The sequence below is a fragment of the Netta rufina genome (genome assembly GCF_964035555.1).
Source record: "Netta rufina genome assembly, chromosome: 3".
In the NCBI taxonomy this organism is placed as follows: domain Eukaryota; kingdom Metazoa; phylum Chordata; class Aves; order Anseriformes; family Anatidae; genus Netta; species Netta rufina.
Window position 1 is genome coordinate 73915161 of NC_140125.1, and position 24563 is coordinate 73939723.

The 24563-nt window shown below is 44.8% G+C and overlaps 3 protein-coding genes across 3 annotated transcripts in view; 2 read left to right on the forward strand and 1 right to left on the reverse strand.

The window, feature by feature from the left end:
* SLC16A10 (solute carrier family 16 member 10) overlaps positions 1 to 5698 on the forward strand; it is a 66587-nt gene extending 60889 nt beyond the window's left edge. Inside the window, exon 6 of the mRNA XM_084284868.1 lies at positions 439 to 5698. Within this exon, the coding sequence (XP_084140994.1) occupies positions 439 to 674 (236 nt within the window). The 3' untranslated portion in view covers positions 675 to 5698. The remainder of the gene's footprint in view (positions 1 to 438) is intronic.
* A 141-nt stretch (positions 5699 to 5839) lies between these two features.
* On the forward strand, positions 5840 to 19143 carry MFSD4B (major facilitator superfamily domain containing 4B). Its single transcript, XM_084284867.1, has 4 exons — positions 5840 to 9092; positions 9173 to 9341; positions 12047 to 12163; positions 13904 to 19143. Exons 1-4 carry the CDS (start codon positions 8691 to 8693, stop codon positions 15133 to 15135), a joined length of 1920 nt encoding a protein of 639 aa, XP_084140993.1. The 5' UTR covers positions 5840 to 8690; the 3' UTR covers positions 15136 to 19143.
* REV3L (REV3 like, DNA directed polymerase zeta catalytic subunit) overlaps positions 15742 to 24563 on the reverse strand; it is a 120510-nt gene continuing 111688 nt past the window's right edge. The window contains exons 30-32 of the mRNA XM_084284866.1: positions 23945 to 24191; positions 22999 to 23208; positions 15742 to 20541 (exon numbers count right to left, since the gene is read on the reverse strand). Coding sequence (XP_084140992.1) covers positions 20401 to 20541; positions 22999 to 23208; positions 23945 to 24191 — 598 coding nt within the window. The 3' untranslated portion in view covers positions 15742 to 20400. The remainder of the gene's footprint in view (positions 20542 to 22998; positions 23209 to 23944; positions 24192 to 24563) is intronic.

Consider the following 24563-nt stretch of genomic DNA (forward strand, 5'->3'; position numbering starts at 1 on the left):
CACTTTTCTTTTTAAATAAGAGGCTGCCAGGAATGCGATATGTACAGCATATCAAAAACAAGATTGAGGCAACTTGATCAAAGGCAACTGTTAGCAAAAGAGGGGAGAATTTCTCAAAGTTTATTAGAGGACTAAAATGTTGGAGAAGGTGAAATGCATAACTGTCAAATAGGAAATATGACACACGTTTTTTAACAGTGGATGGTAATTAAGTAGTTGAATGATTACATTATGAATTCTTCTTTACATGAAGTCTTTGAATCAGTTCTGAAATACCTTTCTACAAACATTACGTCCATATTTGGCCTTCAGGTAGTCAGGTTAGTGATGATGATAATCTGTGCCAACCCTCACATGTCTGAACCCAAAGACGAGACACGATTTTTGTGTATTCCGAAGGCCCCAGCATTTATTGGTGGTAATTCTCTGCCTTTGCAGGTCTGCTTCGTGATCACCTAGGTACCTATGATGTAGCATTCTACCTGGCTGGAGTCCCCCCACTTATCGGTGGAGCTATTTTATGTATCATCCCCTGGGTCCACGAACGGCAGAAGTTAAAAGAAAGAGCAAAAACTGTTGACGGAGAAACTACTGAGAAAATGCTGGAAAATGAAAGCACTTTGGTGTCAGATGCTGCAGAAAAAACAGTCAAAGAAATGGAATCAGGTTTTTGATGCTTTCTTTTCCTGTACCAGCATAACTTTATTCTACCAAAGCTATGTTTCTACTTTTTGGCTGAAGATACTATATGATACTAAAGGACTTCTGAACTATTGCTCAAATTGCAAAACTGCTCTAAGAATCTTTTATACCATTGGACTTCTTTTGATGAGTCGTTGAGTTTGATTTCAAGCCACATTTTCAAGGTATTTGAAGTTTTGTAGCGTTAGTGTGTACATGCGTAGTGATTCTGTGTGTGAAGAGAATATTTTTCTAATTCATCAGAATGTATTTCTGGAAGTGTGGAAGCTGTTTTTGGTTCACTGACCCAGGATTATTCAGTAACTTTTATGGTCCACTCAATGCAGGCACACCCATGGGTGTTTTATACTGGAATATGTAGTAGCTCTTAAAACTGACTTAATCTGTGAAGTTTCTCATGCTGTTTTACAGTCTTTCATAATTCTATATCATGGACATGAATATGCATCTTCTAGATTCCCTTAGCTCTTTCTGAAATCATTTTGCATTACAAGGCTAAATTATTAAACATCTGTTTTATTTTCTCTAAAAACCTCAGCTGGCTCAGTTTAATCATTCACCTGTTTTTTGCATTGATTCGTATTTTTCACAGTAGCCTCAACAAAGAACATCAAGGATGAAATTTCATATGGGAATAGGTTTTGAATATGCACAAACTGAGCTCAGAATGCAAACACATTTAAAAGTAAAGCTGCTGAATGATAGATCATTGAAACTTTTTTTTTTTTTTTTTTTTGTTAATGCAATACTATTGTATGTGTACATATATCTATTTTCCGCTAAACCTCAGAATACCTGATAGTTCTGAAATTGTACTGACAGCAGTACTTTGGAGCAGTATTGTGAATTAGTCTAAATTTCAAATTATTCTATTGTACCTTTTAGTTTTTTTTTTTTTTTTTTTATTCTTAAAAACCAGACAGCTTTAAAGAATACATCTTAAGTGCAATAATATGAAGTTGTTTTTAACATGTGGAAATATACATGAGCTATTAAAACAACATTCAACAATTAAAGATTTTTGCACTGAGTGAACATGCAGCTTTATTATGGGTCTTTACAGCTGTGTTCAGTTGTGTGTAGGATACAGCTCTGTATTTTATTCAAATGTAAAGAAATGTCTTTGCGTGTCCTATCTGTTGCTTACCATCCTAAAATATGTCCCTACTACTTCTGTATTCTTAGGTATTATGTATTATTTGTCAAGTGTGTATTTCTGAACACCTCTTTCTCTGAAAAAATATTTGAAAGCACGATACTTTGAGATGAAAACATCAGTTTAAGATAAAACACTTCCAAGTTGTTCCATTGTTTATTTGTGGATATGGATCAGCAACGCAGTGGGAATACTGAAATGTTCTTTGCTTCAAGTCCATTTAACACCAACCATTTTCGTTGTCTTCAGAAGTGCCAGAGCAGAGTAAACTAAATGTGATCTTGAAGACTAAATGCACATTTAAATGCATTTTCTTAATCAATGACAATGCCTGTTCTTTAGGGAGGGGGATAGTGTTTTAAAATTATAACATTTAATATCCCTTCCATTTCTGTTGTTTTTCCCTTTTTCCAGCGTTGTAGGAAACTGCTCAGAAAGCCCGTGTACGTTTGTGGGATACGAAACATTCTGTTAGCAGTACCATTACTGAGTGTTTACATCTATCAAAATGCAAAGTCCTTTAAATATAATCATGCAGAGCATCCTAATTTTTGCAGACCAGAGCTGATACCTTGTTTTTACTGTAGAATTTCAATCCCTGTCTCACGTGAGTAAGGCTGAAGGGAACTGGATTTTAAAATGTTAATGAGGTATGTGGAGGTAGGAAAAAAAACAGTCCTTAAACAGAGGTCCCTTCAGGTTTGCTGGGACTTGTGCTGCTTCTGCATGTCCTATGTACTTCTAAAAATGTCACTAAATGTTAATAGTATTGTTAATTAAAGAAACTACAAAGTGCTGCCTTCATTACAGAAACGATAACAACAGCCTATGCTGTTCTTGTCTGGGTATTTCTGCAGAACGTTTTATTCAGTATTATCTTCTATGTGGGCGATGCAAAAAATGGTGATTAAGATGTTGATAAAAGTCTCTTGTTTCCTATTGCTTTATGAAAAATTATTCATCACAGGTCTTAAATTTCACATGTTTAGCTTTGTGGGTTTTAAACCAAAACTAAGGCTGCTTTTTAGCACTAATGCAATTTTAAATTATTTTGACAAGACATCTTGACGTAGTTATGGCATCTTCCTGACTTGGTGCTCAGTAGTATCTATATAAAATGTCTGGGAGAGAACATAAAGTAATTGCTGTTAAGTTTTATAAACAATATAGAAACAACATAACATTAATATGGATTAATTATTGCCAGATTCTTTAAGGACATGCCTGTAAATAAAAATCCAAACGCTCATATCTGAGTAACTGAAAATGTAAAATAATTTTCATAAATATGAACAGCATTAAAAAAAAAAAGACTCCAGGGAAAGGACACAGTGAATAATAATTTAGGCGTGACTACTACGGTGTTTAAAAGCAGCTAGTGAACTTGGGGTGTCAGGGGAGAGGGATGCAGAGTTAGGGTTAATGAAGTTATGTTGGTGTGATGATACTGTAATAATGAAGCCATTTCTGTTGCTAGTGCTTGTTTTACAACAATGCTGAAATTGGAAGGGCCTCAGAAAAATGTGAAATTTCATAAAAGTTCATAAAAAAAAGTTAATGCATGAGAATTCTGTTAGCTTCTTTACTGCTAGTTTGTATCTATGGGGGAGATGTCCAACAGAAAAAGCTCTGTATTGGACACAAGCATGGGGACTGTGTCCTATAAGGAAAGATGCAGTTAAAATAAAGTTCAGATTGTTAGCAGTGAGGCTAATTAAACATTGAGAAACTTATATAAAGATATATAGCATTCTGTGTCTCCTGAGGTTTTAAAAATGAGCCTGTCTCCCCTTTCAAAAAAAAAAAAGTAAAAAATAATTTAAAAAACACAACACAAATAGCATCTATTTAGTACGCTTAAGAAAAAATGACAGCGTGATGTAGAAATGTTTGTTACTCTGAAAAGTGGAAAAGCACCGAATTGTCAATTTTGAGTAAATGTAAATTGATTTTTGTAATGAAACTTAATTAGGTGTGAAAACCTGGTCATAAAAAACTTGTCGAACTCATGTTTTGATGACCCGATTTATGTCAGATTTAATCATTTTCAGGATAGATTCTAAGCTCAAGATACTACTTCAGTTCGAAAGAAACCCTTAAATCATCCAAAGCTTCAGATGTATCCTTCTCTTAAGAATAGTTCATAGTTTTGTATACATTGCTCCCCCATCCTATAAACAGAATCATCTTCCTCCTTTTAACCATAAAATATTTTCAGGGGAGGCTTCAATAAAAAATGGGTAGGAAGAAGTTCATTTAAGATGTTAGTGTGCTGAAATTTCTAGCTCTACTCTGCCGTAACTTAATGCTCCAGGTCTTGAAACCAACACTAATTTTGAGCCAGGGGTTGGTTTTATGAGAGACTGACTCTTGTGATGTCTCTTCAGAAGGCATGAGATCCTTGTAGATCCTAATAAATCCGTTGAGCAAAGAGTCTGAAATATTGAAAAACCATCAGATTCTTATTTACATCTACATGTATGCTATGCAACAATACACAAAGCATAATTTATAAAAAGTATCGTCGGATTTATTCTGGCTACATATTTGAAGACTGTTGAAGTACCAATCGAACGTACTCATTCATTTCGAATGAATGTACTCTTATATAGATATTTTTTTTTAACCAGACCCTTTTTAACATTTCAAAATTCTTCCAACTTTTCCTCCAATGACTACTCATGAACCTCCCTAAACTGTGAAGTCAAAGATGACACAGCCACGAGTTCTCTGGTCCAGCTGTAGGGGTACATTTGCTATCAGGTGAGGTAATCAGTTGACATTTTTCTCCTTTGGCTCCTCATACTTTGGTCATAAACATTCCTAAATTCCCTTTGGAGACACTGGATTTTCAGTCGATGCCCATCATGTTGCGTGTGGGCCACACTTTTTCAGCCTCCCTGTTCTCAGACCTCTTCCCTGCATTAAACCTTAGCGTAGCCATAGCCTGATAGATCAGGCAAGTTTCTGTGAAGTGAAGAATGAGGCCGAGTCAACTCAGAAGGACGCAAGGGCAGTTTTCACACATGCCAGACGAGTGCTTCATGTATAAAATACGGACACTACCATTTCAAAGCAGAAACGCCCTGCTCAGTTACTTGCATCGGAAAGCGCATGCCAGAAGGGCAGGAGATGCTTCCTTGCAGCCCTGAAGGAGGTGTCTGAGGACGCGAAGGAACACCCCTATCCTTAGGATCATCCCTGGGGGTCAGCTGGAGCAGCTCGGGCAGGCTGGGGCTCCACCACGGGGGTGGTACAGAAGCAGATTTCGGACACCGCAACGCTTCTGTCAGATCTGGCCCCCTGACAACGAGTGCATCTGCCTGCCTGTACGTACACGTAAACACAACACGTTTTGGCCAGGGCATACACAGCCATCCTGCATTTAACGACAGGAGCACTGGAACGTGGGAGACAGCTGAGAAAATAATTTCCCTTGCCCGTTTCGCTGCTGACAAGCATAGCGCCCTTGCAATTCCAGAGTGGGCTTCTGGGAACGTTAACCGGCATATTTTCGGTATGCCTTAGTCTTTTCTGGATGGTGTCAGCGTTTTAAATGTCTCAGAACCATGTATGCTTAGAGTGATTTTATACTAAAACATGTGCTAATACTGATAACACTGACATGTTTAAGTATCTTTATAGATGTCATATTTTGTATGTTGTTTTTGATATAAAGGATACACGTTTTGCTAGCCTTAACTCCATTCTTTAAAATTCTGCTTTCTTAGAAAGGTTTGAAAAGAAAACAAAAAAAAAAGTGTCTAATGTCTTTCATGGTGCTAAAGTAATCGCGATCAATCTCAAATTATTCAGAATAAAGATGATAGTTCTTAAGTGTCCCGTTTGTTACTGTGTCTATCATTTTTAGTCTGGTTCTCCTGAAAAGCTTTTTTGGAGTAATTTTGTGTTATATTCTGATATTGAATCTGGGGTGCAGACTTCTGTATAAAAAGCCCTTGCAGCTTTTGTTACCATTTATTCCGATTGGAAAGTCTCTATCGCATTTGCCCCTAAATTAATATTTTGTGCAACCCATTTCTTTCTAATTGCACTGACTACCCAATTTAAGAGCTGCGGTTTATAAACCTGAACTACTGGCTTTCCAGCATTACCTGCTTCTAAAAAGTCTATGTACTGTATTTTACATTCTGGGGTTTAATGTCAAACACGCAGAGCAGTTGCCTTCACAAAAGGCAGAAGGAAAATTGAGGAAGGGTGGGGAAACTGGTAGAGCAAACTCCAGTGGTGTTTTAAAGAACTCTGTGTGTTTTGCTACATGAAGTGCGAGTGTAATTGAGCGAACCTCTGATTACTTGCTGGCCCAGCGCCAGTTTCACCTCGACTTACCTTGGCAGTACGAAGCATTTCCTCATCGACAGCCTCAGTAAATCCCAGGGGTTCATTCACCTTCCCTTGGTAGCAGGGCCAAGTGTTTCCTTTTCTTTACCAAACATAAACAGCGTCTCCCCCCGATGATACGGGAGAGATGTTCCTATTTGTTCTGGCTTAGGCTCTGGGCTACTTGTATTTCTAACTAAAATTTGAAAAAGATGTCTTCTGATAAGAGCACGAGTGTTGTTGCTGTTTGTACGCCCTTACGGTACAAAACATCTTTGTAAGCACGAAAAAAGGCAAATAGGTTTCTTTGGGGAGGTCTCCTTATGCGATACATTACAAATATTTTGGTACATTTTTCATGTGGAGTGCTCTACCTGTGGGCCTATGAACGGAGGTTCAGCAGCGTAGGAACTTTGCACTGTTTGCAACAATATTAACGTGGCTTTGAGCAACCAGACTTAAATGTTGCATGGTTATTTCTCATAGCTAGATTATTATTATTATTATTATTATAATATATGCATGCATCCACTCCTTCAGGTTATTGTGCTGGAGCTGTGCCTGCAACATGCTAACAACCAGTGCCAGGAGAAACGGCATTGGGTTGCCAAGATCTGCATACAGTGGCTGTTACGTGCGGGACATTTCTGTCCTGAACAGCTCAGGGAACTAAAACAGACACAGCGAACCCGGAATTATCTTTTGGGGTGTTGTTTGTGGGGCTTAAAAATAACACCTACTCTGAGAGGCAAATCCTTAAAGCCTTTCTGAGAGAGTAGCACTTCCGTGCTGAACAGCAATGAAGAAACATCTGAAAAGCCTGTGAGCTACTCTTGACAAGTAGCAAAGATTTATACAAGAGTGTTTTAATTTAAGCTAGAAGGAGACCCTACACGTATGTGCATCTTGGCAAGCTTTATGAGCATGACACGACACATTCAACATAGAAGACAAGGAGACCTTTCATGCTGAGTTGTCTTAAGAGTCTGGTTTCAGTTATATGTTAACGCGGATTAAAAAAAAAAAAAGGCAACTGTTTTGTGTCTGACTCAGGGCATACAAAGAAACACAGGGAGAGCAAGTCACATCAATTTTAGAGAAGGTCAGCCCAAAAAATAAAAAAGAGACTTTAAAAAAAATCATCTGCTGTGTTCAGTGCATGCTCATACCACCCAGATATAATGAGAATGATCATTAAAGCTTGGCTTAGTTTCTCAATTGCTTTTGCACTGAGAAGCACACAAACAGACCGCTGGGCAAGTGCAGGAGTCACCTTTTATCAGCAAGAAAGTGCTTTAAGGCCTTTGAAAGGTCTGCTCTTAAATGTTACTTTTGTTTGCCCAGAAGAGGGAGACCAAACAATTTTGTATCTTTATCTTATAACAGAGGTTCCTAAAGAATTACTTTTTTTTTTTTTTTTTTAAAACTATTTGGAAATTTAATATAGTTTTATTGAAGTGTTTTCCAACCCTTGGATTTGATCACAGGAAAAAATGCAAGTTTTACATAAAATAAAGTAGGATGGTGCAAGTAAGGTGCTCTTTGACTACCACACCTCGCTAGGAGGTGTGTGACTGAAAGGGATGTGTATGTGAAATTTAAAACCAGGCACACAGATGAACTCCCCGAGAAAGGGATTTTAAATCTCCCGATAAACACCAAGGGGACCTTTGGTTGCTGTTGACCCTGAGACACAGGTAAAGTCCAACCAATTCTGAGCAACTGGCAACAAAAAGTAGGGGTTTTCCTGGAAGATCATAAAGGCTCCAGGATGAGAAAGGGGTACTCATGGTTTCATAAGGGCATTCTTAATTGTCTCCTGGATATAATTGAAGTGGTACTGCATAAGACTGTAACTACTTGGATTGTGTAAGCTCAGTAATAGCAGTTAAAAAAAAAAAAAAAATTGCCAGGGGCTGCAGGTGGTTGATTGCAGATAAACTACAAGTAGATTGTGCTACACAGTATTCTTGGAAAAGGCTGTGTTTTTCTCGGGCACTAGATATAGATACAGCAGAGAGATAACCTGTAGCCGCTATAGGATGCTGCCATACATGTGGTTAGAGTTAGGTTGTGAAATCACCTCAGCTGAAAAACTGTCTGAAAAACCGGCGGACAGAAACAAGTTGCCCACTGGGAAACCTGTTTAAAATTTCAAAGCTTTATGTCTTAGAGGCAGGACACAATGGGAAGAGTGCCTCTGCCACCCCCAGCTGCTTCAGGTTAGGTGTTTGATCCAGCTCCTGGCTCCACACAGGACCACCCAAAAACCAGCCCATGTGTCCGAGAGCATCATCCAAACTGCCCTGGGCAGCCTGTCCCAGTGCCCGACCACCCTCTGGGTGCAGACCCTTTCCCTAACCCCCAGCCTGACCCTCCCCTGTCCCAGCTCCATGCCGTCCCCTCGGGTCCTGTCGCTGTCCCCAGAGAGCAGAGCTCAGCGCCTGCCCCTCCGCTCCCCTCATCCCTCGTGAGGGAGCTGCAGGCCGCCATGAGGCCTCCCCTCATCCTGCCCTGCCCTGTGCTGAGCACCCCGAGCCCCCTCAGCATCCCCCTTCCCCCTCAGCCTCGGCCGCCATTTTCGGCGGGGCGGGGCGGGCCGTGCCGCGCCTTGCGCTGCGCTGCGTTGCGGGGCGGTTCCGCTGGGCGCTGCCCGCGGTGCGGCGGGGCCGCGGCGGCGATGGGCGGCGCGGAGCGGCCGCAGCCTGCCCGTGCCTATGCCCATGCCCATGCCCATGGCCGTGGCCATGGCCGTGCCCATGTCCGCTTCGCCGCCGGGCCGGGCTCGGCTGCGGGCCCGGAGCTCGCTGAGGTGCCGGCAGCCGGCGGCCGGGAGGGAGCGGCGCTGCGGTGGTGCATCTCCGGGGCGCTGTGCGCTGCCTTCCTGGGGCTGGTGAGCGGGCAGCGGGCAGGGGGAGCGGGTCCGGGTCCGTGTCCGGGTCCGTGTCCGTGACGCCGGGCGCTGTGTTTCAGGGGATGAGCATCGCGGTGCTGGGGCCCACCTTCCAGAACCTGGCCCAGAACGTGCGCAGGAACGTGTCCGACATCTACTTCGTCTTCGTGGGCCGCTCCCTCGGCTACCTGGGCGGCTCGGTGCTCGGCGGGGTGCTCTTCGACTGCCTCAACGCGCACCTGCTGCTGGGTGAGACCCCCGGGGGTGTGGGGAGACCGCGGGGCGCTGAGCTCGGCCTCCAGCCGCCCCTCGCTGCTGAGGGGCCCCCAGCCCACCCGTCACTGCCCGCTGGTTCATGTAGAGCACACGGGGAACCTGTCCCCTTGATGCCACAGCGCTGAGAAATGGGGATCTGGCTGGCCCCCCACACAGCGCCCTGCCTCACCAAGCCCTGTCATGCGTTAAAATATTCCCCTGGGTTTGTTTTCGGGGGCTGTACGTGCCCGGGTGTTGCTGCTGCTGCTGTGGGTTTGGGCGTGCTGGTGGCCGGAGGTGTTTTAGGGCCGGCAGAAACTTGGGGTTGACCAAAAGGCGCCTTTGCTTTCCACGACAAAAGTATAAACTACGCCCCTTTCTATCAAATAACATCCTTGGGATAGACCCTCCTGCAACACAGAGCCTTGTGTAGTGTCACCTTATGAGATATATAAAAGAAACAAGTGGAACCGTCTTGGTTTTCGGGCTGGGCATCAGGACGAGGTTCTTCACCGAGAGGGTGGTTGCACACCGGAGCAGGCTCCCCAGGGACGCAGTGCCAGCACCAAGCCTCTCTGAGTTTAAAAAGCGTTTGGGCTGTGTGCTTAGTCACCTGGTCTGAAGTTTTGGGTGGTCCTGTGTGGTGCCAGGAGTCGGACGCGATGATCGCTGTGGGTCCCTTCCAGCTGGGGATATTCGGTGATTCTGTGCTTTTTATGTGCGCGCAGCTGGAATCGGCTGTGGTGGTGTTTTGAGGTACAGTTCTGCAGGGGAAGCCGTGTAAAACTCTTGCCTCTGTTAGAGCTCAGCTGAAGCGTTCATCTTCACATCCCAGATAAAAATATTGAGATTTTGGCTGGAGGACCTTAATCAAATTAGAGCTTATTTAAAGTGGAAAACTTGGTATGCCATCTGTGATTCTGGGAGCTTGCTGCTTGGTTTCTCCCTGTCTATGGAAACATTTAAGGTCTGTAGGAACAGCAGTTTATGATCTTAATGTTTCCTGGGCACATCAAAACTTTCTCCAGTGTTAGGGCCTTGTTCTGATGGAGTTGGGCTGCTCGGCTGCCAGGGCTGCGTTCAATCCAGAAGGCTGATGCTCCCTCCCGAGTCCCATTACCCTCTTCCTCGGGCAGGGGCTCTCAGAGCAGCTGCTGGGACTCTCCTTTCTCCTTCTCCCTTCCAGATGTTATCACAGAATGGCTTGGGTTGGAAGGGACCTTAAAGCCCATCCAGCTCCAACCCATGGGCAAAGAAAGAAAGAAAGAAACAACAAAACCCTTCACCTGGGGAGATTCAAGCAGAACTCTGCGTCCCTCGAGGGCAGCTCTTTAATCGCCAGGTTGGGTTGGAGAACACGAGAAGCTCCATTTTCCATCGGTAGTGTTTGAACCAAGTCTCTTCTTATCCCTGTATGCCTGCCTCTGGCTGGCACGAGCAGTCACGTCATGTAGCATCTGTGTCTTTTCCTGTTTTCCCCTCACTGCATTGGTTTGTCTTATTTGCCTTTGCTCTGAGATGTTGTTCAGCTTTATTTGTTCTCCTCCCTGATCGTTATTCCTCTGCTCTGGAGCACTCGTAAAGTGGCTTCCCTTTAACTTCCTGATCTTTTTATATCCAGCGGGGTCAGAGGTGTGTATGTCTGACATCTGAGACGTTGCCTCTCATCTCATCATGGAAATAATACACCTGTGGAAGTCAAAGTCAGCATTAGCTTGAAGCAGTTTAGTATTTGCTTGTTTTCCCGACGTATCGTGGGGTAGGTGTTTGTGAGTAATGCTTGGAAAATCCATTTCATCTCCAGATTCCTCCTGATTTGATAGCACGGCAAAAACCCAGCCTGAGCTACTGAACCGCCTCGTGTTTCCAGCATTGGAAGGCTGCCTCTGAGAGACTGCTGGCTCCTGTAGTTACACCTCCCAGCCGTCAGCTGGTGAAACTCTGCTGCTGTGCAGGTTTTGAGTACGCAGGCTGTCGAGGAGGCTTTTAAGCATCAATCTTCAGGGGAAGCTCTGAAGTGGGCAGCTGAGGATTTGTCAAGAAGCTGCTTTTCAGCTCTCAGCGAGGCAGCAGGGAAGCTGTCCTCGGTACTCCCCATCTTCATCTTCCCCCCTGTGCAGATCAGTAGCCTGTCAGATTTCTTTGAAGCGTGAATTTCAGGTGTTTCACTAGGGTTCTGGATTTTTCCTTCTATATTTTTTTGTTCCATGTTGGAATTAACCTGAGTTGTTAGTTGCATCTGTCATCATTGACCCTCAAGTATCTGCCACACCAACGATGAAGTTATCTAAGCCTAATACTGTGTACTCAAGGCATTCATTGCAGAATATTTTCCTACAGTGGTGACCATCAGCACACAATTTAACTGCTGAAGGTCCCCCCAAACTTCAATAAAAATAAATTCCATCAGCTGTAGGATATTTTTCAAAACGGCACATGAGCTAGTAGTAGCAACACTAATGCAGTCCAAGAATGGTTGCTAAATTTGTGACGAGACATGTTGTACGTCTGCATCTTAAAACATTGCTTATGCGAGAGCAAAATAAAAATGGAAGTCAGCATTTCTGTAGGGAGGGCACTTACTGGCTGAGGGGAATCGCTTTATGGGATTTTACGAGCTCAGCGACTTTTAAGTGGGGCCAAATCTAATAACTGCAGCATTTATTTGTTTGTTTTGTTCTGTTTGTTAACCCCTCCAGCACTATCCATGCTTGGAACGACGGTCGGCCTTTATGGCATACCCTGGTGTAAGAAATCCCTGCTGCTGACCGTCCTGATGTCAGTCATTGGAGCTTCCATGGGAGTCCTAGACACAGGTAAGTGACCCCTCGGAGCAGTAGTTCCTTCAGTGAACTGATTGGGAACTCAGAGCTGACAGTTTTCATGAGCTTGACGTACTTCCTTTGACACATCTGGGATTAGAAGAAGGGAGCTGTTTTATCTGGCCAGGATTCCTGCTGGATTATTCTGCTCCTGAGGCTTCAGTGTTGGTGTCCCTGTAACAGACTCGTTCGGTGTTGGTGTCTCTAGCAAATCTGGGGAGATGGGTGTCTCCTGCTGCCTGGGGAAGATCAACGTGCAGTACAGAGGGCAATTAGGGGCTTAAAGAAAGTGCTGTGTGCCCCTTAAACGGTGTTTTTCTTTGAATGTACTCACCTACAGGAAGCTAGGAGGGCTGCTGGTCATTAGTGCTAGTTGCAGATGAGGATCAGAAAACAACCAAAATGTGCCAGTGGTGGAGAGAGCTGGAGTTCCTGCACAAGTGGTGGCGCGGCTGCAAGAGGAGGTGATGCCAGCAGCGTGCCAGCTTCAGAGTCATAGAGCAGCTCAGGCTGGAAGGGACCTCAAAGCTCACCTCATTCCACCCCCTGCCATGGCAGGGACACCTCCCCCCAGCCCAGGCTGCCCACAGCCCCATCCAGCCTGGCCTTGAGCACCTCCAGGGATGGGGCACCCACAGCTTCTCTGTGCAGCCTGAGCCAGGGCCTCATCACCCTCTGGGTGAAGAATTTCCTCCTAACATCTGATCTCAATCTCCCTTCTTTTAGTTTAAAGCCATTACCTCTTGCCCTGTCATCATCTGCCCATGTGAAAAGGCCTCACCCCTGGTGATGCAGGTTGGTTTTCTGGGCTGCAAGCACCCACTGCTGGCTCACGCCGAGCCTTCTGTCCAGCAGCACCCCCAAATGCCTCTCTGCAGGGCTGCTCTGTTGGCATTGAAGGCAGCCTGTCACAGGATCCAGGAGAGAAAAAAGAGCTGTATTTGTTGTGCTAGGATCCTTGCACTTGGCCCCTGGATTCAGATTTCTCCATATGGCACAGTGCTGTGGCCTTAAGGTAAAAATTTCCTCAGTAGGAGCTGCTTGACAGCCAGGCCTCTGAGACAGGGCGGCCTCCCAGCCTGGGCAGGGGTGGCAGGAGAAACTAAACGAGGCAGCAGGGCACAGCTTAGTTAATTTGGAAGAGTATTAGTGGTGAGTGACTGGGGCTGCTGTACTGCAGCACAGGAATTTGATTACTGCCCTTCTTCTCCCGCGTTCTTCTTGCAGGGTATTTAAAAATCTCTCTCAGATGTGATTTTCTAGCATTATTTTTGATCCGAGGGTGCTGCAGTTTGACCTCTGCAGCAACATTTTTGTAAACCTTCGTGCTTCTGGAGCCACAGCTAACCATTTGAACGCAGGTGGGGTAGTCCCTGCTCGTGAGGTGCGAGCGGTGCTTGGGGTTTCCTGGGATGTGTAATGAGACCTTTGATTCCTGGCACTGTGCGTTGTTGCTTTTAAAACTTACAAAGATGAGAAGCAGTTACATGGGCTATTTTGGGGAAAAACAAAAAACAAAAACAAACAAACAAAGAAGTGAATACCCTCCGAAATTGCAGCCGGGCGTTGAGCTTAAGGCGCAGCATTGCATTAACTACACTTCTGCACCATGTGCTTGCTAAAACGGGCAGTATTGCAGACGGAATTTATCATACAGAGGATTTTGTTTTTCTTTTTGAACCGGTGCCTGGTTCGAGGCTGCAGTGACTGCGTCCTGCTCTCTCCCATCTGCAGGTGGCAACGTGCTAGCGCTGAACACCTGGGGGCCGGAGGCCGGGCCGCACATGCAGGCTTTGCACTTCAGCTTCGCCATCGGCGCGTTCGTGGCTCCCATCCTGGCTAAGATGGCACTGGGGAGCTCGGAGCCCCGCGACCTGCCCGTGGGTGAGAAGGGAAACCAGTCTGCCCCGAGACCCGTGCCCACGGCCTCGGCCCCTCTGGCGCTGCGGCACCGCCTGGGGGCCGAGTTCCTGTGGTCCTACGTTGTCATCGGGACCTACCTCCTCGTGGTGTCCTTCTTCTTTTTTATCTTGTATTCCAAGAGCGGCTCAGCTCGAGACAAATCAAAGGCCGCCGTGCAGAAGCACAGGGTTGCCAAGCACCACTACGCCCTTATCGTGCTCCTCTTCCTCTTCTTCTTCTGCTACGTGGGGGCGGAGGTCACGTACGGCTCCTACATATTTACCTACGCCAAGGTCTTCGCCGAGATGAACGAAAACGAAGCAGCCGCCCTCAATTCCGTCTTCTGGGGCGCGTTCGCTGCGTGCCGGGGGGTGGCGATCTTCTGTGCCGCCTGCCTCTACCCCGGCACCATGATCCTGCTCAGCCTCCTCGGCTCCGCCGCCGCCTCCTCCTGCTTGGCCTTCCTGGCGCGGCACGCGGCTTCCCTCTGGGCCGGGACGGCGGTGTACGGCGCCTCCATGGCCACCATCTTCCCCAGCGGCATCTCCTGGCTCGAGCAGTACACGGTCATCCAGGGCAAGGCGGCCTCCCTCTTCGTGGTGGGGGCCGCCCTGGGGGAGATGTGCATCCCGGCGGCGGTGGGGTACCTGCAGGGCCGCTTCAGCCACGTCCCCGTGGTCATGTACACGGCCCTGGCCACCTCCGCCGTGACGGTGCTGCTGTTCCCCGTCATGTACGGGCTGGCCAAAGCCTCCGGGGAGGGCGAGGCCAAAGCGAGGGTGAGCGAGAGCGAGGACCGGAAAGCTCTGCTGTCCAATTCGGGGCTCAACGAGGACGAGGAGGACGAGGAGGACGCGGGGGAGTGGAACGAAGCGGACTTCGAGGTGATCGAAATGAACGATACGCTGAGAAACTCTGTGGTAGACACCTCCCGTAAGGGCCCGGGGGACTCGCCGGCCAAAATCTCCCTCCAGCCACATCCAGACGGTGCTTCGGGCGAGGCTCCAGCTGGCGGCTCCCCTGGGAGAAAAACCACGAATGCTGATCGGGAGAAGAACGATTAAAGTAAAAACTGTGTGTGGTTTTTTTTTTTTCCTTTTTTCCTTTTTAAATGGAAACACAACTGAGCTGTAGCTGTTCCTGTAGAGTGGCTCGAGGATCTCCTCATCGTGGTGCCGAGCTGAGTGTTTCATCCCCGTGTCTGTCCACTCCTTTCTCCTCCTCCAGTTTCGGCCCGCAGCGAGGCGTCTCGGAGCGCAGAAGTCCATGAGGATGTGAATGTGGTAACGTGATAAAATTTGTAGGCTATACCGAAAATGTTAAAACACACGAGATGTTTTCTAAACGTCAGGCATGCGTGGAAATAATTTATGCTGTAAAATGAGCTGGCTGGGAAGGAGCTGCTCGGACCACGCAGCTTTTCGGAGGTGGGCGCAGGGTGCAGTTCCGAGCTGCTTGGTCACAAAATGTTCCCATCGGAAAGGAGAGAGATCTGCCATCTGTGGTGCTGAGCTTCTTACCTGGTGAAAGACAATCGTGTTTCTACTGCATTGAAATTTGCGTGTGACAAGCCAGGGAGTCGAGTTAAATTTCAGGTGATGGCTGGCAGCTGTAGAGGCGTCGTCCTGCTGGCAAATTACATGGTTGTCTGGTTCTGCCACTGAGATGAGAAAAAAAATCCAGATTAATTTTTAGGAGCTGTGACTTTGGGTCATTTAAAAGTGTCGTGTGGGAAGGGGGGACAGAATGGGTCATATTGATCAGTGGAAGGCTTGGCTCTGATTTAAATGCTTTGAGTTAAATGATGTCGGCAAATCGAAGCTGAAAGTACTTGTGATTGTTGTTATCGTTTTAATTACTGCACTACCCCTGAAATCAAGTTTATGAAGAAGATAAGTGCTGTGTTAGATATAATTTTAATATATGGATGGGATTGACATAGGGCCGTGAGATTTTAAGCCAGTTGCTTACTTTGAAGTTGTAACAACTTTTCTGGCTCCCCGTGCCAAGACTTTTACATAGCAATATGTAAAAAACAAACAAAAACAAAAAGAGTGCAAATTTGAAAGTGAGGTGGAATTATTGGTGAGACAATCCCTTCGGGCTGTGCTGTGCCACCGCCTGCCCCAGACCAGGTGGGTCGGTGCCACTCGCCCTTTGTTTCTGTGGGTAGGGACTTGCAGGTAGGTTTTTCCTCGGAGAAGCAGTTTGGGTTTGTGGATTCGTGGCTGTGAGGGAGGAAGCCCTCAGGAGGAATTGTGTGGGCAGGCACTGCCCTGAAGAACAGAAGCGCAGCAGCTGAGGGCAAAATCTGAAACAGCGCTCTTGCGATTTATCTACTTGAAAACCAAAATTTGTAAGTTAGTACTTTTTAAAGCTGTATGATCAGAATATGTTTTTTGAAAAAATTGCACTTTTCTTAGCATTTTTTTGCTAAGAACTTTGATTTCCTAACACAAGAAAGAGCTCTAAATGTACAATAGCACAGAATCTTAGATGTTCCGTGTATTTTTAGGTCTATTTTATTCCTTCTCTTGTCCTTTGAGTGTTTGACCTGGAACCTAATGGCTTTTTCCTTTCTTCTAAGAAGTTGATAAGAAGCAGGAATCTACTTGTAGTGAAAACTTTTTTTTTTTTTTAAATCCTGAAATCCATGTTAAAGTGCCTCCCTGTCCCGCTGCCATAGGTATTTAAGTTCTGTTGCATATTTGCCTGATTCCTTTCCTTTTCCTTGTGCGCATACTTCTGCGGCATCTTTTCCAGTGCAATGCATGAACTTGCACTTTTAAACGCTGGTTTGTTTCACTTGCTATGCAAGGGTTTTCTTTGCTGCTTGGAGGTTTTCTAAATGCTTTTAATTATAGGCCCAAATCCTGTTCTTGCTACAGGTGCCAGTGTTTGATCAACAGGAGTCAGTCTGCATGGCCTTACTCAGTCAGTAAGTCTCTTGTAATAATAATAACTGGCGTGGCAGGGAGAGTGATTCACACGAGTGCAGATTAAGATTAGATTTCTCGAAGTTTGCTTTCTTTTTCCCTCCTGCACTCTGCAATAACTGCTTCGTATTTGGAGCCCAGGGAGTGTTATCTGCTGGTACACTGCTGGTGGGGGGAGAGAGGGGAAATAGCGACTGCTTCCACTCTGCTTTTGGGGGATTTCCTTCCACCCCCACGGAGGTCACAGGTTATCCTTTGGGTTCAGTGCAGGGCACCCAGCAATGGCTACAGAAATGGCGTGTGGCAGTGCTCCGCTGTAGTAGCCCTCCATCTGCTGTAGCTGAATTGATGTGGAGTCCTAACTATGTTTGCAAAATTAATACAAGACCCCATGAATGTCCTAGCTGGAAAATTTACCAAAATACTAAACCTTTGGCTGTCTTTCTGTCTGAATTAGAAGTAACTGTAATTAGCAGTTTAAAAATGGAGCAGTGGGGACTTCTGGTGGTGGGAATCTTTAGTGATTTTACAAAAGTCATGGTAGTAGGAAAAAGAAAAAAAAGTGTAAGAAACCCACCTGAAACCAGGAAGATTTTTAAATAATCCCCAGTTCATACAGAATGTTTTTGAATGCAGTTTCAAACTGGAATGTCCTGCAGGTAAGATTATTCTCAGGGATAGTTAACAGATGTTGCATAATCAAGTGGTAGAAAACAGAAAATGCAATTAAAGCCCCCCCATTGAGAAATATATAATCTGTGTGTATATAGGCTACGTACTATATATATAGAGATGTGAGTTGTACATATATATTACAACAAATGTAAAAATACCGTTCCAAAAAACAGTTCCTGGCTGACAACGCCCACCTAAAGCACTTGAAGTCACGCAGTAAGCATCACTGCTGTTCCCCTTACGAATCCTGAGCGCAGAGCAGAAGGCACTGAGCAGCAGCCTGGAGCACTGAGGTCAGTGAATCCTTTTACAGAAAGTGAATGGCAAAACCCAGCAGCAGCAGCAGGCTGGCACGGGGCACTTACCTTGGGGTCTTGAGCAGCATCGCGTTGTACTGAGACCCAGGAGCCTTTGTCTGGATGATGTCTAAATTGTGAGGTGTCTTTGCCAAGACTTGGAGCCCTCAGTGTCTTAATGCTGGCCTCAGGCGTGAAATGGCACACACCTGCAGAACGCGCTCTCGTTACTCCCTAAATGCAAGGCTTTGAGTGGCGGGGCTGCCCTTCAATGAAAATGTTGTGTTTAACCCAATTTGAGATTAAAGCAGCTCTAAGGCATTTTCAGTGATGAGGCCGGCTTGTAGCAGGTCTCCAGCCTTGATGGTCAAGGCTGCAGCTTTCTTGCTAGTTAATTGGATTTTTGGTGCTCCTCAAGACTTGTTTTAGAAAATTAATACTGGTTTTCACGTTTGAATTTCCAACATAAATTACTTCTTGGCATACATAGTCCTACAGTTCAAGTGAGTCTCTCTTTACAGTGCCTTTTAAGTTAAGGGTAAAATAAGTGTTTAAGCTTTGTGGAGGACCTTCTAAAAGTGTTATGGGCCGAAATTAGTACAGTAGCCTGTATGGCCTTCCTATTGCCTTGTTTGTGCTAGAAACATCCTAGTGCAGGGGACGAGAGCCGTGGTCAGTGGGTTAGGTATCCGAACTTAACATTTGTATTTTTGTCTATAAAAACAGGAATGGGTTGAAGATGGTCACGTGCACGTTTCCTCCAGTGTTAAAGGTAAAGTCTTAGAGTTAAATGGCACGTAAGGTTTTTATTTATCCCTGACTCATCCCCAGATGCTGGACTGTACTGCAGGCACTAAGGCCTCGGTCCTGGCATTTGCACTTTTACTCAGTAAACAACCATACAGTGCTAGAATGCAAGAGCAGGCAAAATTTTGTGCCTTCATGGTGTTTTTTTTTGGATTACTTTGCATAAAAGCTCCTAGCAACCTGCGTATGTTCTGTTCTATATGAAGAGGTTTTATTCTGCTTGTTGTGGGTTACATTGTACTGTACCGCGTGAAATTTAATGGACTGACTCGTATCTTGAATGTAATAAATTCGTAACTGGAGGAGGCACTCAGGTTCCTTTTATGTAAATAAAGTTTTGTTCTATTTTTAAAAGCTACTCTGGACTTCTGAATTTAAAACGTACTCCTGGTTAGACTAATGGAAAACAACTGGAAATGTTTCTCTTCCTGTTCGGAGAAGGCCTCCAGGCATTGATACCATGGCTTCAGATCACAAAGTTTAGGCTGGAAACCGAATTGTGAATTCTATTCTCAGCAGTCTCACTTACATTGCTCTTCATGTGCATAACGAGGGAGAGAAAGGTGTCTGCAGCTGGGCATTACAAAGAAGAAGCGTGTAGATTTTTACCATATCATTTTATTCAACTTTAATATGGTTTCCATTATTAACTTCTAAAACAAAATGATTTCCAGTTTAGAAAACAATGCACTGACCACATAATTCCTTTTCCATTTTATACAGTTATACAAATATTCTAAATACACATTTTGTCAAGATGGTGGCAAATAAGATTTAACTGTACAGTACATAAGGAAAGAAAATATTTTAAGCATATTTAGAAGCAATAGAAATGTCTATACAAAACAAGCAAAAATGGAATAAAATTTTATATTTAAAGTATTGCAACAGTCCCACAGGTTTGTAACAAAAATGTCTTTGCACAGTTCCTCACAATGCCCCATTAATAGCTAAAGCAAGACAGCAATTTTTAGAAAATAATGTTTCAAAATGCTACACATGATACTACTGTTTGCACAGTCTGATCAAAATAACAATCTACTTGGAATCAAGCAAAACTTAGGAGGAGATATACCAACCAACTTTAAAATTATCTGTATAAAAGTCATTGCACATTATTTTACTCAGTTGTTTGAAAAGTAAAAAAGTGTATTTACAAAATATTTCGCAGACAAAATTATAAAGTGAATGGATAATATATAATAACACGTCTTGATACTGACAGTTCAAGAACACACACTAATGGTTTTATCGTTTCAAGAGGTTTTCAGTGCTCCTTCCTCCAGGAAGTAAACTTGACTTCTACTTTGAAATGGATTTACAAGATGTTACACATAGCTATTTCAACATCAGCATTATAAAACAGTATGTTAGAAACATGAAAGAAAGAAGGAATTTGTACATCTTAAAAAGTGAGCTATTCATAGATCAACAAATGTACTTATTTATTTTTTTTTAATTTAGTTAGGATAAGTGTTCATTATTCTTCAGATAACAAACCCAACAGTTAAAATGGAAATCCTGGACTAGATGAGTTGAAAAAGCACCATGCACAATAGTCTTAGTGTGGTAAACACTGAAAAAAAATAGCACCTGGAATCCTGTAACAGATCGTTTAAAACTGGTCAAGTAGCTGGCGAAGATACGGTGCCTTTGATAATTCTCTGCTCACTCTGGAGAGCTTGAAAAGCACGGGACAGTTCAGGGAGACACACTGGATCTGTCGGTCGAAGCAGCCTGTACAGTTCTTGCATATCTGGATCGCACAGGGAAAAAGCAAACCAGATTATTTTAAACTTAATGCAAGGCTACAGGGCCACAAGACTACCCTGTCCTTGCTGTTTTAGCAGCACAACAGGCAGAGCCCTGCAGGCAGCCAGCACCAAGCTTTTGCTGAGCACAGAGGCTGCAGGCAGCTCTCTCCTGCCCCTGCCCAGCAGTTAGTTTCACTGCTAGCGCCTGGCAGGCAGAAACCTCCTGCTGTGACCTGGGCACGGGTCAGCAGCCTGGCCACACAGCTGGGTTTTCACTTCTACTCATAGCTGGTGGCACTTGGGAAAAGACGCGAAGTAGCTGAGTGGATTCAGGTGGGGCAGTGTGGGATACTCCTGGCAATCCTACCCTGTAGAAAAGTTTCCTAGTGGCAACACAGAAGCTGCTATTCTGCGGTTACTTGCTGTGCAGGAAAGAGACTTCATTAATAAGCTGCTCCTATTTCAAGATAAGCTTCAATTAGAACTTTTACTTTCCAGGTCAGAGTCAATCAATCCCAAGACCTAAATAGGAAGGCAGGTCCGACTGCTTTCTTTGTTCATGGAACCGCTCATTAATGTCGCCAACGCTGCCTGAAAGTATTTTTAACGTGAGATACTTGATTGAATAAAATAGCAGCAGGCAGAGTTTTTCCAAAGGTGTTTTTGGAAAACACAATCTGATTAGTTTTCAAGAGACCTCCCCTGCTTTGCTATTTTATTTTTTAACCTTTTCAGTACCTGCCATCCCCAACAGCTTTTCCAAAAACTCGGTGGTTCGCTTCCCATCCACACCTGTGTTTTGTAACACAAGAATTTGGAGCCTTCCTACCATTTGCGTAGTTTGAGCAAGAGGTCAAAGTCGTATCAATGAACTCCCTTCCTCTGCTTTTAAAATCAGTTCCTGCCTTTCTTTCCTTGTGAGAATCCTTTGGACCAGCAGCCCCCAGCCAGGCCTGCAGCAGGACTCGGGCAGGAGCTGCGGAGGAGCAGCCCCTCAGCCAGGCGGCACATGCTGTGCTGACACCAGCCCCTGCTGACCTTTAGGAACGGGATTTAAACTGGGTTTGTTCTAGGACTGTAACCACCAGCAGAGCCTCAGAAATTACAGCCTCTTCTGGTTCATTTGGAAGAGGCTGGGGCTGGTCTGAAACCACGGGGCCAAACTAAATAATACTCAAGACGCTTTCAACGTTCAGTTTGTGTCTTGTGAACAAGTCTGTGGCCCTAATCTAGGGCAGCGAATTTTTAAGCCAAGTTTTAAAATATCATCAGTGGCATTAAACTGATACATGGGTTTTCTGCTGGCTCTGGATTGCGGATGATCTAGGAGGGCCAAGAATTTGCACCATGAGGCACATGTAGATCGGGACACATGCTCCTACTGACAGGCTGAGTCACCAAACACCGACTAAAGCTGGATCCCAGCCCTTGCTGCCCTGGCACACGTTGCACTGACAAGAGAGCAAAACCCCTGGTCCTTTGGCGGGGCTGGACCAATCCGCCCAGTTTTAATTTATTCCAGAACAAAAGCAATGTAAAAGGGCGAGCGCACCACAGGAAAACACATCGCCTTCCTTTCCTGTCATTTACAATGCAGATGAGAGCCGCTAGTGCAAAATACAGCAAGAAAATAGAAGTCCACATCTTAGTAATGTGGTATTTATGAATCGAGAATTAAAATGGTTTTCTAGGAACAGCGCCCCATGGGAATATGGCTAATTAATGCCCAGATTACGGGAACATTTATATCCCTGCAATTCAGGCAAGTAATCAAAATGGTTCATGCGTGAGTGCTAAAAATGATTTCAACAATAACAACAAAAATAAACCCAAATATTAATTTTAAACTACTGCAGTACAAAAATTAGGTGAGGGCATACTGAAAGGGGAAGCAGAGTGCTTTGCTATAACGCATTAGGGAGCACAGTCAGCTGCCCTCTTAATTGACTTCTAGCTCAAAGGAAAAAAAAAACAACAGCTTGAAATATTTGTAGCAAGAGGAAAAACCCCAAACTAGAACACATCCACATTATGCATGTAGATAAATATTTTGTTCTGAGACAAGGTTTTTTTTGTTTTGTTACTGGAACATCACCAGTTGTTTTATAACAAAAGCTGATTTTTTCAACATATTTTACAACTCTCCCTCAACACTTATGAAAAGGAACCTAGAAAACCGTGCAAGATATTCTTAAAAATCAAAAAAAGGAAGAAAAGGAAAAAAAGCATCTTTTGTTCAGCTCCTCTCCGCCCCCTTTGGCTTCAGTTTTATGCAACGCTAAGGAGAGTAACAGCTGCTGCGCTGCCTTCAGCGGCAACGGGAAAAGCAAACAAGTTCTAACACATTTAACACCAGGGCTGCACTTCCTATTTCTGTTGAGGGTGTTCAGTAACACGCTGCTTTGAAATTTCAGCCTCTGTCTGTGGCTGACAGACATCTGACAATGCTTTAATCATACCTTGACCAGCTGTTCCTGCTTACGCTCCAGCTCTCGGATTTCTTGGTTGAGAATCACTGCCACATGCTGTGGCTGGCTTCTGCATTTATTACAGATCCCGTACTGGGTCAGTTCATCACACACGGGACAGTGTAAGGTCGTGAAATACTGCGAGATTGTGCCTTTGCGTCCTTCCAGCTCACTGCGGGCAGTGGAGGCAGTTTTTTGGATCTGTTTGATAGAAAGTAAGAGGTAAGGAACTTTGAAGAGAGCAGCTTGCGTTGTTCCTAGATTGCGCAGGCATTTTTATGGAGTACGGAAGCGTAACGTAGCCTGTGGGGCACGGGCCCATATGCAAACTCTGAAGGTGGATTGCAGCGCTCTGAGGAGCGCCTGCCCACACACTGTGACCTATTTCACAAGGAAGCTCACCAGAAGGGAGAAACAGAGTGACACTGCAGAAATCCTAAATCATGGGGTAAATTCCTGAGCTCATCTCAAACCCTGCTTCCTGCAGTTGTTCATCTGTGTGCTGAGCTGCTGCTCCATGTGCCCTGCTGCAGCTCCGGTGGCTGCAGTTTTGGAAACAACCAGTTTAAAACTTCTGGTGATTCTTAAGAAAGTGTTCCTGCTGCTTTGGCATTACCACATTTTTTAGGAAGAGGATCCTCAGAACATCTTGGAAAAACAAGAGTTCCAACACTGACCGTACATTATTTAAATTAAGTACAGCCTGACAGATCAACCTTGAACACAAGGATCAGAAGGAAAAATTGACTTGCTAAATGAAAAAATCACACAAGATCTAAGAATCAAGCCTGCACGTTTAGGCATGAAACCACTGCCTTGTAAAAAAACTGACCTGCTCTGTTACCTCCCACAAGCCTCGTCCTGTGAAAAGCCACGATAAAACCAAGCGCTGCGTGGATGCGCTGCACACGTCATCTTTGTTCCCAAACGCACTTACCCGTGGCAGTTCGTGGTACCAGCTGAAGACGTCGATGCCGATCAGCGAGAAGACCCGGGCCAGCGGTGGCAGAATTTGTTTGGTAATGTAGTAGGTGGCATTCAGCCGCAGGTTGGGATCCTGCAGGACCTCGATGGGCCGTCGCACCAGCTGGATCAGGGGCAGTCCAGGCATGCCATACACGATGACATAGGGCACTCGCTCCCCGACTCGAGGTTCAGAGCGACGGTCATAGGCAAGCATTCTCCTGTTCAAAAAACACCTTTTACAATGCACCCAGAGACAAATTGCAAGCGAGCAAAGTAACTGTGAAACTTCCCCATCTGGTGATATTTCGTAGCTCTGCAGAAGGCCGAAGTTGGTGTCTATTAGGGAGCACAGGACCAAGTTGTCTTATTTGTGATCTGTCTCAGGATCAGACCCAAGTTTTAGAGCCTGGAACATGAACACTAAAGACACCTCCTCTTTCAGGTCGCTTGGATTTGCATGCTGGTTGCTTTCTAGCTATCACTCCCTCAAAGAAATACATTTATAAAGAGCATTAAATGAGCTCAGGCACACGGAAAGCAAAGGACTACGCATTTAGAAGGAGGAATTAATCCAGGCGAGGAATTTTATG

Excerpts from the sequence above, each read along its gene's own strand:
- MFSD4B (XM_084284867.1), top strand. The coding sequence starts at position 8,691 with ATGAGGCCTCCCCTCATCCTGCCCTGCCCTGTGCTGAGCACCCCGAGC. Across the intron at positions 9,093-9,172 it reads GCGCTGCCTTCCTGGGGCTG|GGGATGAGCATCGCGGTGCT; the intron begins GTGAGCGGGCAG and ends GCTGTGTTTCAG. Across the intron at positions 12,164-13,903 it reads CATGGGAGTCCTAGACACAG|GTGGCAACGTGCTAGCGCTG; the intron begins GTAAGTGACCCC and ends TCCCATCTGCAG.